The 16763-nt window shown below is 41.0% G+C and overlaps 1 protein-coding gene across 1 annotated transcript; it reads left to right on the top strand.

The window, feature by feature from the left end:
- The first annotated feature begins 283 nt into the window (after positions 1-283).
- Positions 284-15619, top strand: LOC125063583 (STAM-binding protein). Its single transcript, XM_047670088.1, has 10 exons — positions 284-330; positions 439-598; positions 905-1172; positions 1344-1466; positions 2240-2379; positions 3334-3478; positions 5154-5291; positions 6544-6656; positions 13972-14074; positions 14890-15619. Exons 2-10 carry the CDS (start codon positions 480-482, stop codon positions 14950-14952), a joined length of 1212 nt encoding a protein of 403 aa, XP_047526044.1. The 5' UTR covers positions 284-330; positions 439-479; the 3' UTR covers positions 14953-15619.
- The last annotated feature ends 1144 nt before the right edge of the window (positions 15620-16763 follow it).

The following is a 16763-nucleotide window of genomic DNA, read 5'->3' as shown; positions in this document are numbered from 1 at the left end:
ATTGACTATAATGACTCCTTTTCCAGTCTTTGATTAATTAATTGTAATTAATTATTTGCATGCAATCAAAAACTATTTTTAATAATGCCAAAGAAGTATAACTTCTTACGCGCGTACATAAGTACACGCACCCTTTTTTTTTACACACTTTTTGTTTCTAATTTCTATGGTTTCGTTCGTGTTCTATATTGGCTCTATCGTCAATGTCACTGTTAAGTGTCAAGTTTATTTTTAACTTCTAGCTCCTACTTCCTAGTCTGTAGTATCTAAAAATTTCAAATATGTTATATGAGGAAAATTATTATATTGTTTTGTTGTGTCTATTTTCAGGTAATTGACTTTGAATTGATGAAATGAGATTTAAGAATACAGTTAAGAGTAATTAATATAAGTAGTGCTAAAATTTAACATTATTTTTATTTCTGGTTGGTTGTCAAGTAACCATTACAGTATTTGAGATATTATATTAAATAAACAAAATGCAATCCTCTGAAAAACGAGAAACAAATCTGGCTGCACTTGAGCCTGCATTTAGGGTTAAACAATTAGCGAACTATGGAGCGATGGTTGAAGTAGATCCGAATGTACCACCTAGAAGGTAAAAAATATCTAATATAAATTAAAGGCTTTTATAGGTAGCCAGTTGTATACACATTTTTATTTGTTCTGTAAGTAATTTAAATAGTATATTATATATAAAATATAAAAGTAATCAACTTTTACATTTTAATAAAAGCTAATTTTTTAAAATGTTATTGGGATTAAATGAGTAATGAGACTTTTAAGAAACAAACCTTAAAGACTTAGCTCTTGCTGAGCTTTCACGCAGGTTATTCTAAGCCCACATATTTTTGAAAATAGCATATAGAGTTGCACATATTTCAATAACATTTATAATTTTCAGATATTATCGCTCAGGCCTTGAAATGGTCAGAATGGCCAATGTCTATCTTGCTGAGGGCAGTCTAGAAAATGCTTATATATTGTACATGAAATTTATGACATTATTTTTGGAAAAAATTCGAAAACATCCCGATTATAGTTTAGTGCCTGCTGATGTCAAGTCTGTCAACCAAACTAAACTAAAGGAAGTTATGCCAAAAGCTGAGAAGCTGAAGCAAAAACTTCTAGAACAATATGCTAATGAACATGTTCTTTATAAAAAAAATAAGGTAAGTTGAAAATGCCAATGGCATTCAGTTAATGTGAGAAGAGAAGTTTAGATATTGCATATTATCATTTGATGCAATATTTTTGAACAAAAATTTTGTTGTAATGAATGTATCTGAATTTTTCAAACTTAATATTAAAAATAATCACAGAAATTTGTTTTTAACTTGCAGGCAAAGAAAAAAGTTGAAGAAGAGGCAAGGAAGTTACAAGAAAAGGAAGATGAAAAATTAGCTCTAAGACTTCAAGCAGATGAGAATAAACAAGATGGGAATAAACCACATTTGACACCCACAGTATGTAATATTTATTTAGAAAGTTTAGCAGAGGATACAAACTTGATATTATTTGCTATCTACTAGTATGTATGCACACACCTGGGCTATTATGTAACTGAACTTCAACGGATGTAACTTTCTCACAGCTCTGTGATTCACTGAAGATGATGTTTGGCCAAAAATCTGTGGCATTTGCTGACACATTCTTCTGTTCCTGAGAATAAAACATAGAAGTCTGATCACCTACTTGCCTCATTAAAACAAAATTGATCACAAAACAGATTCAGAAATCTTAAACCAAGACTTAGAAGTTATAGCGCCTCTGATTTGTTTATCTGCACTTAGCAATAATGCTGGTCCCTGAAGCCCTCAGCAGAGCAAATGGCATATTTTAGTGTCTATTTTTGATGCCAATATAATAATTAACAACTGTGCTTTCAATATAAAACTTGGAATTTTATAGAATACTAGCTGATCGGGCAAACATCGTTTTGCCAAGTATATAATTTATAATAAAAAAATAGGGATTGATCGTAGAGGGGTGAAAGTTAGGGGTTGTATGTATTTTTTAATGCTGTATTATAAAAAATGGGTGGACTACCCTTAACATTTAGGGGGATGAAAAATAGATGTTGTCCGATTCTCAGACATACCCAATATGCACACAAATTTTCATGAGAATCGGTCAAGCCGTTTCGGAGGAGTTTAACTACAAACACCGCGACACGAGAATTATATATGTATATTAGATAATGCCTTTACATTCATTTTGAAATAAATTCTTCTTGCAGACTAACTGGGCAGTAAACCCAAGTGCACCACCAGTGGATGGTGTTTTATATCCTGATGACTTCGCCAGTGAACCACCTAGGGCTCCAGCCCATCACTATAGCCCAGTTCCACCGCTGATACCCCCATCTAAGCCTCTACAGTTTGTACACTTTTTATATAACAATGCTTGTGTCAAATAGATTTTTATATCCTTTTAATTATAGGTTCTGTTGGTCTTCTGTTCCAATGTGAACTAATTATTGAGTATTTTATAATACTCGGATTGGTTCACACAGGTTCTCCATGTTATATGCCTTGCATTAATATGAGTCCTGGAGGCGATATTGTCTATAAATAAATAAAAACAATCTTTATTTCTTTCATGGACATGATGTTACAGTATATTTGATATATCTATAATGTGTGTTTAAAAATTAATTTTAGGAAAGGTTAACATTTTATATAAATTGTAGAACCTCTGTCATTTGATTGTTATTGTTAATAAACATAGAAATAAATTATTAATATTTGTTAAGTTACAATATATAACAATAATAAGCAGTGTTGGCCTAGTGGCTTCACTAATAATATGAAAGCTCGTTATGCTACACCATTTAGTCAATATATATTTTTTTTTATTGAAAAAACTATATTTAAATTATAGTTTCTTTGTTTTTTTTAAAGACAATTCACACCAATTGACCTAGTCCCATGCTAAGCTGGTGAAGCTTGTGTTATGAGTACTAGGCAACAGATATACATACATATTATAGATAAATAGACATATAAATACATATTTAAACACCCAAGACCTAAGCACAACACATAATGCTCATCACATCGATGTTCGTCTCAGCCGGGGATCGAACCCGGGACCCATGGCTTCGCAGTCAGGGGTACTAACCACTAGACCAATGAGTCGTCAATGAGCATTGATTGTAGGAATAAGCAAATGTTAAAAAAGCTTTTATAATTTATGAGACTGATGTGTAATAATTTAATTTTTGAGAAGACAGCATGGTTTGGTCTTAAATTTTGGGTATTTTTTATGAGATTTTTAAAATTTTTTGTTAATATTGGTAAATTTATATTCTTAACTCTATCTTGTTTACAGGGATGAATATCAATCATTGTTGCCAATGTCTGGCGGTCTACGAACCGTTGTTGTACCGGCAACTTTACTCAGCAAATTCCTAGTCATAGCCGCTGCCAACACAGCAAAAAATATTGAACTTTGCGGCATACTGGCTGGAAAGTTGGTAAGTTAGACCGTTAAATCTTAATAAATAATTCTGACACTAGTTATATTTGGTGGCGGTTGTTGGAGGGATTTTCAAATAAATGAAACGCTTTGTTCGGAACGAAGTGTCAACTGTATTTAATCATAAAACAATCTTATTACTAACATAACGGGGTATTTGTTGTGTTTCTCCGAGGGAGTCGGTACGGAATAAGTTTAAGGAATTAAATATTATGACACTATCTGGTCAATATATTCTTGAAGCCTTGTTGTATGTACAAAAAAATATAAACGAAAATGTATTCGTTTTTACAACAAACTCCCAAGCGAAATTAGAGTATTATCACTAAATAAATTCAAAGCCCTCGTTAAACGGAAATTAATCAATAAAGCGTTTTATAAATTTGAGTAATACTTAAATGATCCTAATCCTTGGGATTGATTTGCTCCAGTTCAAACAATTTGTATGACAATACTTGGTGATTAAAAAGAGTGGCAGAAAGTTTCTTGCCAGTTCTTCTTACCCGCTCTACGCCCTTGACTTGCGAACTGGTAGTAAATGTAAATTTAGTTCTTAAAACTAAGTGACACAACTCTTACCTATAAAAAATATAAGTGATGTCGACCAATTGGACTTTCTCGGAAACGAGAATATTATATTATTATTTTTGAATGTATGAAACTAAAGAGCTCGGTTAATTCTACCAAAACTACCATTTTAGATTTTATGGGTAAGCGCTTTCAAATTATTAACTAAAATATATTTGTAACCATTTTATTTAAACTAAATTTAGTAAATAATTTCAACCTCATTAATTTTGCGATACAAAGATCGCTGGGTCGTTTAGCTGATAATTAATTATAATGTAGGATGTAATTAAATCTCTAAATGTAATTAAATTTTTCTATAATGGCTTTGGACAGTATGAAAAAAAGAAATGTTGAGAGTAATATAAAACAGGGTTTTAAGAAGCTTTATGGAGTAAAATAACTGTTAAATCATTAATTTATCAAAATACATATCTATAAATAAATATATTGTTTTTTATGCGTCACGTGACTTCTTAGTCGAATCGATGTTGACTTTAAAAAACTTGACGTTTTGCATGGTATGGAGTGCGACGCCATCTTGTCTCATCATCTTAAACATCAAAGGTTATAGAGCCTCTTGTGGGCCTTAGTCTCCTCAAGTACACTTCTCCATCGCAATCTATCCAGTGCTTCCCGCGTCCAATTACGAGATCCTAAACAACTCCATCCCACCAACGCAACCTCGGTCTACCGGGGTTTCTCTTACCACCGGGTTGTGAGTTCAGTAAGGTCATTCGGTGCACATGTCCCAGCCGCTTGAGTCTGTTGCACTTTATGAATTGGATGATGTTGGCGTCGTCTAGGATGTTATAAAGTTCTTCATTGCAGCGAATACGCCAAACACCGTCGTTGCAAAGCTAACACAGTGAACAAATAACAGAATTAAATAACAATTTGTAAGTTCTATAGTCTAATAAATAATCTGAAATGGTAAGATCAAATAGCCCATTCACATATTTAAAGTGTGTCGTCATCGTCTTAATGAGAGCACATTGACCGTGTTAGGTACATATACAAACATATCCCTACCATACCCACCGATTTCATATTAAAAGCTAACGGTCTTAGCGATCGTAATATCTGTCATATGTGTACCATTTTAGGAACAAAATCAGTTGAAGATAACACACGTAATAGTGCCAAAGCAGACGGGAACATCGGATTCCTGTAGCACCAACAATGAAGAGGAAATATTTCACTATCAGGACCAACATAATCTTATTACTTTGGGATGGATACATGTAAGTATTTCTCTTTTTAGTTTTATTAATTTCTATATAGGGGGTTGACGAAGCAAACAACAGATCCAAATAGAAAGGTCAGGACGAGTTTTACCCAAAAGGGAACCTGAAATGGAAATAATTACTAAAGTTTTTTTTTAATGTAACCGGCGGCACATGGGCAGGAGGCTCATCTAATGTTAAGTGATATCGCCGCCCATGAACACTCGCACTGCCAGAAGGCTGTGCTGATGTGTAATTTTTATAGTATGGAATTTAAGTGACTTTATTATTATTATAACTATATGTGACTCGACCACGAACTTTCTCGCTCTTACCAATTCTTAAAAGGCCGGCAACGCATTTGCGAGCCCTCTCACAACACCTCATTATAGTCTGGCTGCTTACTTAATATTAAAAAATTAATAGTAATTTTTTTGAATTAATCTCGTAGCTGTTACGCTGGTTGTCTCTCCGCACTAACTAATTAACTTGATTTATTTATATTATCAAGCCTTATTGCCGGAGTAGGCAGAGACCACGAATCTCGACTTGCTACGGTTCTGACATACATCTCTTGCTTCCTCCACTTTCAAGACATTCACCATGCATGTTCGTCGGTTATGGGTACATTAAAGTTGTCCCTTCTCTAGTAAACTCGTTACCAGCTACACTATTTACTAATATAACAAGAAACAATATTAAATTTAAATTAAAAAATTACTTTATAAATCAAACAATTACAAATTATGCATAACAAAAATAAGACATCGTCATTTAATTCATATTCGAATATTGGAACACATCCTGTGAGAATGAGAATTCTCGTCAAGAACAGGTTTCTTGCATTGGCTAACTGAGGAGGGACAATGTTTCAATTGGTTTATTACGTTGTTTATGCAATTTTGATGGTTTAATGGTAAAAATGTTATATTAAATGTAATATGTAATAAGTTAATTATTTAAATATGTTCGACGATCTGGTGGACAGAAAAACTGTGTCCAGTTTGTGTTTCCACCACACCAACTTCTTTCTATCTAAGATCATGTATATAATAAATAAATAAAATAAATAGTACCTCCTGGGTTTGGTCCGACATGGCCCTCCCAACCAGACTTCATCATCCACAGTTGCCCTGTATATGCTACTTTTCATTCATCCGTTCTACATGGCCAAACCACCTAGCAATCCCCTTTCGTATCCTTGTCAATTCGTCCTCTTTTAACACACACTGCTCACGAATTAACTGATTATAATTAATTTTATTTACAGACACACCCAACTCAAACGGCGTTTCTCTCGTCAGTGGACCTTCACACTCAGTGTTCATATCAGCTGATGATGTCTGAAGCCATCGCGATAGTCTGCGCACCTAAATATAACGAGTACGTAAAGTAAATATAAACTCAAACTCAAAATAACTTTATTCGTATAGGTACAGATACCGGCAAACATCTTGAACAAATGTCCTTGCCTGCGCAGAAGCGATTCTTAGGTATCACAGGGAGGGGGGCGGTGTTGCGTGGCGGCGGGAGAGTGACGTATCGATCGCGTTATTGGTAAATCGTTTGTGTCCCGCGCTGCGAAAACTTTCCCCCCACTCTCTTGTTCAATGTTCAAGATGTTTGCCGGTATCTGTAACTAAGTACACTTATGAACGTCAACAGAAAAGATGTTAAATTGATTCTAAATTTGCATTTACTACCAGTTCGCCTATTAGAGCTATTGCGCACTGTCGACTTGTCGCCGGCGACCAAAACGTAGGCAACTAAGCAGGAGACCAAGCCGAGCGATAGTGCGTACGAGCTATTAAGGGCGTAGAGCGGGCAAGAAGAACTGGCAAGAAACTTTCCCCAAACTTTTTAATCGCCAAGTTTTTGAATAAATTCAAAACTCTCGTCAAACGTAAATTTATTAATAAAGTTTTTATAAAATTGACGATAATTTAAGTATTTCCAATCCTTGGGATTGATTTGCTCCAGTTCAAACAATTTGTATGACAAAACTTGGCGATTAAAAAGAGTGGCGATGAGTTTCTTGCCCGCTCTACGCCCTTGACTTGCGAACGAGTAGTAAATGCAAATTTAGAATCAACTTAACATCTTTTCTGTTGATGATCAAAAGTGGACTGGGTTACCTATAAAGTTATTTTTAGTTAGAGTGTCAGCAGTTGGTCCCTCCCACCGCGGAACTATGTAGTTCCGCGGGGTCCAGCCTTGTCGTGGCGGGAGGGCTCAGTACCGGCGGCACGGGGCGTACGCCTGAATGTGCTGCTGGAAAGCAAATGGGACCACCACGACGTTATTAGCCGCTCCCGACAGGTTCTCATTAGAAGAACCACGCGAGATGCGGCCGGGTAGAGGGCGCTTTAGCTGTCCGGGCGTTTTCGGCGCTTTGTGTTTTGTCTTGTTCGTGTCTCAATGTGCTCCCTGCTCCTCAACAGGCTGGTTTGTGGAGCGTTGTGTGCGTGCTCGTTATTTGTATTTCCCGCTTCCCTTTATCCGGCAACGGTGTGTACTTGTATTGGTGTTATTTGTATCTGTGTTTCCTCCTCCCTTGAATGGGCTGGCGGAGAGTGGTGTTTTACGTCCGTCTGTATAATGTTCTTGTGCTGCTTCGTTGCATGCGAAGCCAAGGTGGAGGACAAACGATTATTCATACTGTGCGTCCTATGCGCGGCTGACCCTTCCACGGCCTACATTGGTCTGCCGTACCCGCGCTTTTATTATTACTACAACGTGTATCTCTATGTATACTTTGTCCGTATACAGGTCACCTGAATCCCAAGTTTTGGTTCCCGGCGATGGGATGCATGACCGGGGGGTTTAAACCCGGTCACTAGGGCACCAAAGAGGGGAGCTACCCCTCCTTAAAAATTAAAAGCACCTCAAAGCATGGAAAGTAACGGAAAAGTAAAGACTACCCCAGGAGGGTCAAATCCCTCCCATGACCAAGTGGTCATGGCATCCGGTCCGCATCGTATTCTGGGGGCGGACCACGACCATGCGATAGATCCCAAAAACTCACGACCTGGCAATAATACGGAAATAATGAACAAGCTTACGGACTGTAGCGGGCGGTTGGATGAGTGCTCAGGCGCTTTTGCAACACCTTCTACACAAGGAGAGATCGCAATAAGGGAAAGCAATGAGATCGTCCAGCGCACTTCATGTCCATCACCGGTGCGAAGTGCAACTTGGACCTTCGCCATGGCTGACAATATGAGCTCAGACTCAACAAGCTCCATGTTAAGCATAAGCTCGACACAAAATCAACAGAGTCCTCGAGGACTAGGTGAGGCTCCTTGCACCCCAGGGGAGAAGTCGCGCTTCTGGCGACCCCGAAAGAGAACGAGACAGGATGACGAGGAGAGTAGCTGCAGCGACACCCCTATCCTTTCGCACGAACGCACGAAAGCGGGATACCAAAGAGCCCGGAGAGTAGAGAGAGAAAGTGAAGCCGAGGCGGAACTCGCGGCTCTTAACGAGAAACCCACTGAGACAGGTACGGTTGGAAACGCCAGAAGACGCATCGAAGAAAACCTGGCTGCCGTAGAAAAAGTGGCCAGGTGTTCTATGAACCTAAAAGGTACCTTTGTAGCCGCTCTTAAAAAGGCAGTTGTAGCAATCAGAACGGATGCTGATAATCTGGCCGTGCAAACGCTGTCGGATGAAACTCGAGCTCTGCAGCTAGAAAATGAACGCCTCCGTGCACAACTTAATTTACTACAAGGCGAAATGCGCGAGCTGAGGTCGATCTTGCAAGCTCCGAAGGACCACCCAGCTGTTAATGTAGACGAACTGGAGGCTCGGATCCTCCGACAGGTAGGTGAGCATATCAATGCGCAATTTAAGGATCTCGGGTCAAGGCCCAACTTGGAGACGCCAGCCCTTCCCCTTCCGACTGAGAGTAAAAAGAGCAAAAAAGGTAAGGCGAAACCACCTTCCAAATCACCGATGTCAGCTGCAGCTTCGAAAACAAAACGGGGAAAGGCAACCGTGCAGACGCTTGCCGTTGGAAATAATGAGCAAAACCGTTTGGCAAACGCGCCGAGGATGGAAATGTTTGAAAGAAATACACCTGTCTCCTCTCCCGCTAGTGCCATTGTATTGCCACACTCCTGGCCCTCGCTGACCACCACCAATGAAGAAAATTGGACGATGGTTACTAAAAAAAGGCAAAAGGCGGCAAAGGCGACGCAAAAAAATGTGAGAGCTCCAAAGTCGGCAACATCGAAGGCTGAAAAGCCCCCACCCAGGACACTGCCCAAGCTAAAGGCACCTCGTACCGCTGCAATTGTGCTCACTTTGTCTAAAGACGCTGAAGCTAAGGGTGTTACCTACGCCGCTGCCCTAAAAGAAGCACGGGCTAAAATAGATCTGAAGGAGGCTGGAATTGAGGGCGTTAAGTTTCGCCGAGCGGCAACAGGAGCCACGATAATTCAGATCCCCGGAGCCGGCAGTGGGGAAAAAGCCGATACCTTAGCCAACCGACTCAAAACAGTACTGAGTGACAGCGGAATCAAGATTACACGGCCCGTCCGATGCGCCGATGTCCGCATCTCTGGCCTGGACGACTCTATTACAGCGGATGAATTGCGCGAGGCGATTGCGGCGAAGGGAGAGTGCCCGGCTGATCAAATAAGGATCAGCCGTATACGACAAGATAAATCGGGTCTTGGTGCAGCGTGGGCTAACTGCCCCGTAACGGCCGCCAAAAAACTCTTAGCGGGGCGTTTCTTTGTCGGATGGGTTGCGGCAAATATTAGTGTTGCAAAGCCAAGAGAGCTACGGTGTTTTCGCTGCTTACAAATCGGGCACGTAGCTAGCCGCTGCATGTCCGATACTGATCGTAGCCAACTGTGTTTTCGCTGTGGTCAAGCCGGTCACAGGGCAGCCTCCTGCAGTGAAAAACCCAAGTGCCTACTCTGCGACGAGGCCGGTAGGAAAGCGGATCACAGGCTAGGTGGCAACAGCTGCACAGCTCCCAGTGTGAGGGTACCCAGGCGCCGCTCGTCACCTAAAAAAAAGACGCCCGCAAAGTCTCCGCGCAACAATGCGCGTATGGAGGTCATAGAAACCGCAGCAAATTAACATGGCCCTACGGTTTCTTCAGAGCAACCTAAACCACTGCGCTGCTGCACAAGACCTACTGTACCAGAGTCTAGCGCAGTGGAATATCAACGTTGGTATAATTTCCGAGCCCTACTCAATACCCGAAAAAGCGAACTGGGTTGGCGACCTCGACGGTCTGGCCGCAATTATCGTTACACCGGCAGATGGCTCGCCCTGCATTGGTCCAGTTCGAAAAGGCCACGGCTATGTGGCAGCAAAGTTGGGTAGCAAAATGTGTATCGCGAGTACCTACTTCTCCCCCAATCGCTCGCTGGCTGAATTTGAGGCCTTCCTAAACGAACTGGGAAGCCTGGTGCAATGGAGCCATCCGAGACATTTAGTCATCGCTGGGGATCTGAATGCAAAGTCTGTGGCCTGGGGTTCACAGGTGTCCAGCCCACGAGGAAAAGCGTTGGTGGACTGGGCAGCAGCGCATTGTTTGGTAGTGGCTAACAGGGGCTCTGAAGCTACGTGTGTTCGAACAAACGGAGAATCTATTGTGGATGTGACGTTCACGAGCCCCCATCTTTCGTGCCGTATTCAGGACTGGGAGGTCCTGACGGGGGTTGAGACGCTTTCGGACCACCGGTATATCCGCTTCCGCACTCTCTCTCCGTCGGCCAATCCTAGCTCGGACCCGTCAGAACTGGGCCCAAAATGGGCACTTGGGAGTCTTAACAAGGAACAGGCGGAATTGGCTACGATTGTGCAGGCCTGGTGCCCGATCCCAGCCTCCGTAGATCCAGAGGAAGAGGCAGAGTGGTTTCGTGGCGCAATGACTTGCATCGCGGATGCTGCAATGCAAAGAAGACGCCCTGGAGCTCACCGGACCAGTGTATTCTGGTGGTCGGCAGAACTCGCCCAGTTGCGGATTGCTTGTGTAGCAGCTCGTCGAGGCTACACCAGGACTCGCAGAAGGCGACCAATTCGCATAGAAGAGGAAAAACAAGCATATAGCGTATACCGAGATGCAAAACTGGCGCTGCGAATAGGTATCGCCGAAGCAAAAAAGAAAGCATGGCAAGAACTGCTTGACACCCTGGAGCGGGATCCCTGGGGACGCCCGTATCAGATTGTCACAAACAAGCTGCGCTCGTGGGCCCCGCCACTCACGAAAAACATGGAGCCGGAACTGCTCAGCACAGTGGTTGCGGAACTTTTTCCTGAACGCGACGCCCTGAGCTCCCCACATGAGACGACCACGGAACACAGTGTCACAGTGTCTGAAGTATCTCCTTCGGAGCTGAAGACAGCAATAACACGCATGACCACTAAAAAAACTGCACCTGGTCCCGATGGCATGCACGGACGAGTGTTAGCTCTGGCCCTCGACGCTGGTCTTGACATGCGCTTTCGAGGCCTACTCACGAAATGTCTTAGAAATGGCCTCTTTCCGTCGACATGGAAGACTGGGTTGCTAGTTCTTCTAAAAAAAGGTGGAAAACCTACAGAGTCACCATCAGCGTATCGACCTATAGTTCTCCTAGATGAAGCCGGCAAGCTCTTCGAGCGTATTATTGCCGGTCGGATTTACAATCATTTGGAAACTATAGGACCAAACATACATGAGGCTCAATTTGGCTTCCGGAAACATAGGTCAACGATCGACGCAATTGCGCGCCTGCGAAGCGTCTGCGAGGAGCAGGTGTCACGGGGCAGAGTGGTTTTCGCGGTATCGTTAGACATCGCGAACGCTTTCAATTCCTTGCCATGGGACTGTATCGCGGACGGCCTTCGCCACCACGGCTTACCGGCCTATATAAGAAAATGTGTAGCATCGTACCTCAACGGCCGCCGTGTTATCTTCCCGAAACAAAATGGCATAGGGAGTCACCTCATCAAGTGCGGCGTCCCACAAGGCTCGGTTCTTGGCCCCCTTCTTTGGAACATAGGTTACGACAGGGTGCTGCGAGCGAAACTAGTCCCTGGAGTGTCAACTATATGCTATGCAGACGACACCCTCGTGGTCGCTATTGGAGAAGATTTTAAGGAAGCGCGCCTCCGAGCGACAGCTGGAGTAGCTCGGGTGGTTTCTGAAATCAAGAAGCTCGGCCTTGTTGTCGCCCTTCAGAAATCAGAAGCTATATGCTTCTACGGCCACAGAAAAGCTCCACCTCAAGACGTAGACATCATCGTCGGCGGAGTAGCTATCCGGGTCGGTACTACGCTCAAATACCTTGGGCTGATTCTTGACCCACGGTGGACTTTCAGACCACACTTCGTGGCACTTGCCCCTAAGCTCACCGCCACCGCAAACATGCTCTCGCGCATAATGCCAAACCTCGGCGGGCCGAGTGGGAGCTGTCGCCTCTTATACGCAAATGCGATCCGGGCAAAAGCACTGTACGGGTGTCCCATATGGGCCGACAAACTGACCGGGTACAATCGCACAATACTCAGACAGTCGCAGCGAGTGGTCGCTGCCAGGGTTGCGAGGGCGTACCGCACTGTGTCTTATGACGCAGTGTGTGTTATAGCCGGTACCGCGCCATGGCATCTCGATGCGGCTGCTTTTAGCGAAGTATATTGGAGGAGGGCCGAAGCTCGGGAAAAAGGGGATAACCCCACACTGGAACAATTAAACGCGTGGCGAGCCTTAGAAGACCAGGAATTGTTAGTAGAGTGGGAAAGAGAGCTGGCGGATGCGAGTGCCGGTAAATATACTACCGAAGCCCTCAGACCTTTGCTTCAACTTTGGGTAAAGAGGCGCTGGGGTCACCTCAGCTATCGACTTGTGCAGATGCTGCCCGGACACGGATGTTTTGGTAGCTATCTGCACAAAGTAGTAGGGTGTGAGGAGTCACCAACCTGTCACCACTGTGTCGGAGACAGCCGGGACGACGCCCTGCATACACTTAGGGACTGCCCAGCATGGGAAGCGGAAAGGAGACCTTTGTTAGATGCCCTCCAGGGCGAGGACGCAATTCTGCCAAACGTAGTGAAAGCCATATTGAACGCAGGAAATGACGGCTCGTGGAAAATCTTCTACAATTTCTGCGAGTCGGTCATGAAAGTCAAAGAAGAAGCGGGAAGAACCAGGGAGCTTTGTCCCGGAACCCGTCCGCGGCGGCGAAAGAAACCGCAGGCCCGTCAAATCCTCGCCACCTAAAGAGTGCCCAAGCGGGGAAGCAGGGGTCCATGCGTTCAAAAGAAGGGATGGTGATCCATCCCTGCAAGCACTGGACCCGATCTCCCCTAGCTATTCCTAAAAGCGTATGGCCCGATCTGTGAAGGATACTTGCTGTGTCAAGTATCTTCACAAATCAACAATGGGCGGGGAGAGGCGGACACAACCGCCGCATCGCATGTCGGGAAGCGGATAAGGCTCTGCTGTTACCGCATCCCTCCTAAGGCGATTGTTGGTGGCGCCTTGGGGTTTTAGTGGGTATGCACATTCGCGAGTCCCACATAACCCTCCCGCACTAAGCAGTCGCACCGCGGTGGGGTATGCGCAATGCATTTCCCCAAGTAAAAAAAAAAAAAAAAAAAAAAAAAAAAAAAAAAAAAAAAAAAAAAAAAAAAAAAAGTCAGCAGTTGGTCCATGTTCAAAGGAAATCTGAGTTAAAAGTTAATTTGTGAATTTCAGGACTGGATATTTCGCGTTAACGCCAGATCACGGAATGAAGTATATCGCTAATTGCAGGCAGACGGGCTTTCATCCACATTCGAATGATCCACCCCTCTTTTATGTAAGTTAAAAGCTAATTAAATGAAAATCTTTTAGGTATGGACCTGTTTCCATATCTGTTTCGTGGTCATTCTTTTCTAATCAACCTGGCGGATTTTTGAGTGAGACACGCCGGTTTCCTCTATCTTTTTCGAACTGTCTGTGATACGAACGCACGATCTCAGAGGGGAGGGGTGTACGTTCAAGCTATTAGGCTAAAATTTCAATAAATGGACTATTTTAAAAATGTCTCAATTCGTCTTAATCCTGAGTTCGATCTCGAATAAGCACCCTCTAACTTAGAGGAAATAACTGTTCCCGGTTTTTCATTTTCCATTGATACTCCACTCCTGTTGATATATTACTAGTAACATAGCTTTATATTGGTGAAATAATTTTTAAAATCAAATCATTCCTCTTTAGAGTGTAGAGTGTAATAATAATAACACTATATTTACACATTATTTATGTGTATCAGAATAACAAAAAACAGGCGAAAAATAAAATTAAATAAATGAACACAAAGGATATTTCCATCCGGGCCGGTCTTTCTGCTAAAAACAGTTTGATTCCAGTTAACCGTAACTAATTTTAACAATCATTTTGTAGCAAAAGTTAAAATTATTAATATCGCGGTTTAATTGAAAAATCCTAGGTTATATTCCCAGACAGAACTTAGGTTGCAAAGTCATACAAGAAAAGGTAAAATGAATAGCACTATATTTGAAGAGTGACGTAATAATTTGGATTCCTAAAAAAATGTAATTTTGTTAGGAAATCCATATATTTTTATGTAGAAGTTATTGGTTTTAATAAAATTTAAATTTTTAATTACAGAATGTATCACATATAAAGATAGATAACGCGTCGTCCGTGGAATTGGTCGATTTACGGAGATGAATTAAAAAAACACTATAATCACAATGCACGAAATACACTGATTATGAGATCTCAATATGGATGTAATATAATTATTGCTTAATTTGAGGGTATACAGCCGTTTTGCGTTAACCGCAGAAGTTTCACCCTCAAACCCGGTAGCTTTTTGTTGCACCGCTGGCGGGAAAAGTTAGCGGTTACATCTTATTTCTGTACCTAAAAGGAAAAAGTGTTTTTCTATGAAACTTAAATAGCTGTTTTATAAGATGTAAACCTTTTTTAATTTTAACGTTTGATAAAATAGATGGCGCCGTCACTGCGATGACATTTAACTTAACCCGTGACCGGTTTAAATGAAATTAGTTTTATTTAAATTCAAATTAAAAAAAATTATATACATACAAATATTTAAATCTTGTAAAACTGTAAATGTGTAATTTTATATTTTGTCTTTAGTTATATTTAAAAAAAAAGTACAAGATAGTATCTTCTGAGACTGGATAATGTAAGCTACCAATTTGTTGTATTTGTTTTTAATTTATCTAAACTCAACCTATGTCAAAACATTGAAAACTAGACATTTTTCTGTTATTTAATGTCGTTTCTATTTAGTATAGAAAGGATAATACAAAAATACTTCATGTTTGTTTTTCACTTTACACAGAAATACTTTGTTTATCATATTTGATAAGAAAATACTTATCATTTTATATAAAACTATTATGTTTCATTAAAATGAGCTGTTTTTTTTGTGAAGTTAAAATTTATTCGAAATTGGGTGCTTTAAAACGTATTTTGAGCTTGAAAAATTTATTTACTAATATAATCTGTTAGTTATAGAACTATTTATTATGTATTAGAATGTTTGTTAATTTTAATTTTCATGTATGAAAAAGTAATTTTGTTTTACACTTGTTATTTTTAATTATTTATTTATAGGTTAAAAACGGAAATAACCAATATAAATGTGTGCGAGTTATTTTAAGCAACTGTTAGACAGAAACTATTAGCGCACAGCGTTTAAGGTACGGGGATCGACATCCATCGATTATTTAAATGATCAATTAAGCAGAAATGTCTGCCCCATGTCCCATTAGGGGAACTTTAATTTGTAATTGGCTGTCTGTATGCCTTAGAAGATTTTTATATGTATTTAATTAAATACAAGTGAATGTTGCTGGACCAATGTAAATAAAAAGCATTTAATTATGAATTGTTTTATTGTGACAAACTCCACTATATTAGTTCCTGACATAGGTTAGATACAGTCGTCGACGTACGTGCAACAAAAACAATATTAAAACCTTTCTAACGGACTTAAGTTTGAATTTACAACATCGACTGCTTTTCAGCGGTTATTGAGACAGCGGAACAAAGTTCAATAATATTAACAATCTATCACGTTTATATCCGTAAAAGCTAATAATTTGATGCCAACATTTTATTTCTAACATTTGACAAAAATTTATTAAATATATGAAGTATGTAACTCAGTGCCATAACCATCGAGACGTTTCTGTCTAACCATAACCATCGAGACGTCTGATGTCAAGCTGAGGCATGGGAGTCGTCAGTCATGCTTAGCGGCGTCTGTGAGTCATGGCATCAGGAATCTCGTGTGTCCAAAAACTTGGAGTCTTACGGAAGTCTCGACTTTGAATTAACCCCAAAAATCTAATGAGTTACTAGGAGTGCAGAAGCTAGACGTTACTAATCGCGTGAGAAGCATGAGAATGAAAAGTTTGAAGGTAGGTAAAAATACTTGATAACTAGCTGATGGGACACTTCACTTTAAGGCTTTGAAAAATTTAGAAAAAATCGTAAATACATTC

Source organism: Pieris napi, chromosome 3, assembly GCF_905475465.1.
Source record: "Pieris napi chromosome 3, ilPieNapi1.2, whole genome shotgun sequence".
NCBI lineage: Eukaryota > Metazoa > Arthropoda > Insecta > Lepidoptera > Pieridae > Pieris > Pieris napi.
Note: the sequence above shows the minus strand (reverse complement) of the source record. Positions and strands in the feature narration are given on the sequence as shown.

Coding starts and splice junctions, on each gene's coding strand:
- LOC125063583 (XM_047670088.1), top strand. CDS start 480: ATGCAATCCTCTGAAAAACGAGAAACAAATCTGGCTGCACTTGAGCCT. Junction 1,467..2,239: donor AACCACATTTGACACCCACA/GTATGTAATATT, acceptor TTCTTCTTGCAG/ACTAACTGGGCAGTAAACCC. Junction 2,380..3,333: donor CCCCCATCTAAGCCTCTACA/GTTTGTACACTT, acceptor TCTTGTTTACAG/GGATGAATATCAATCATTGT.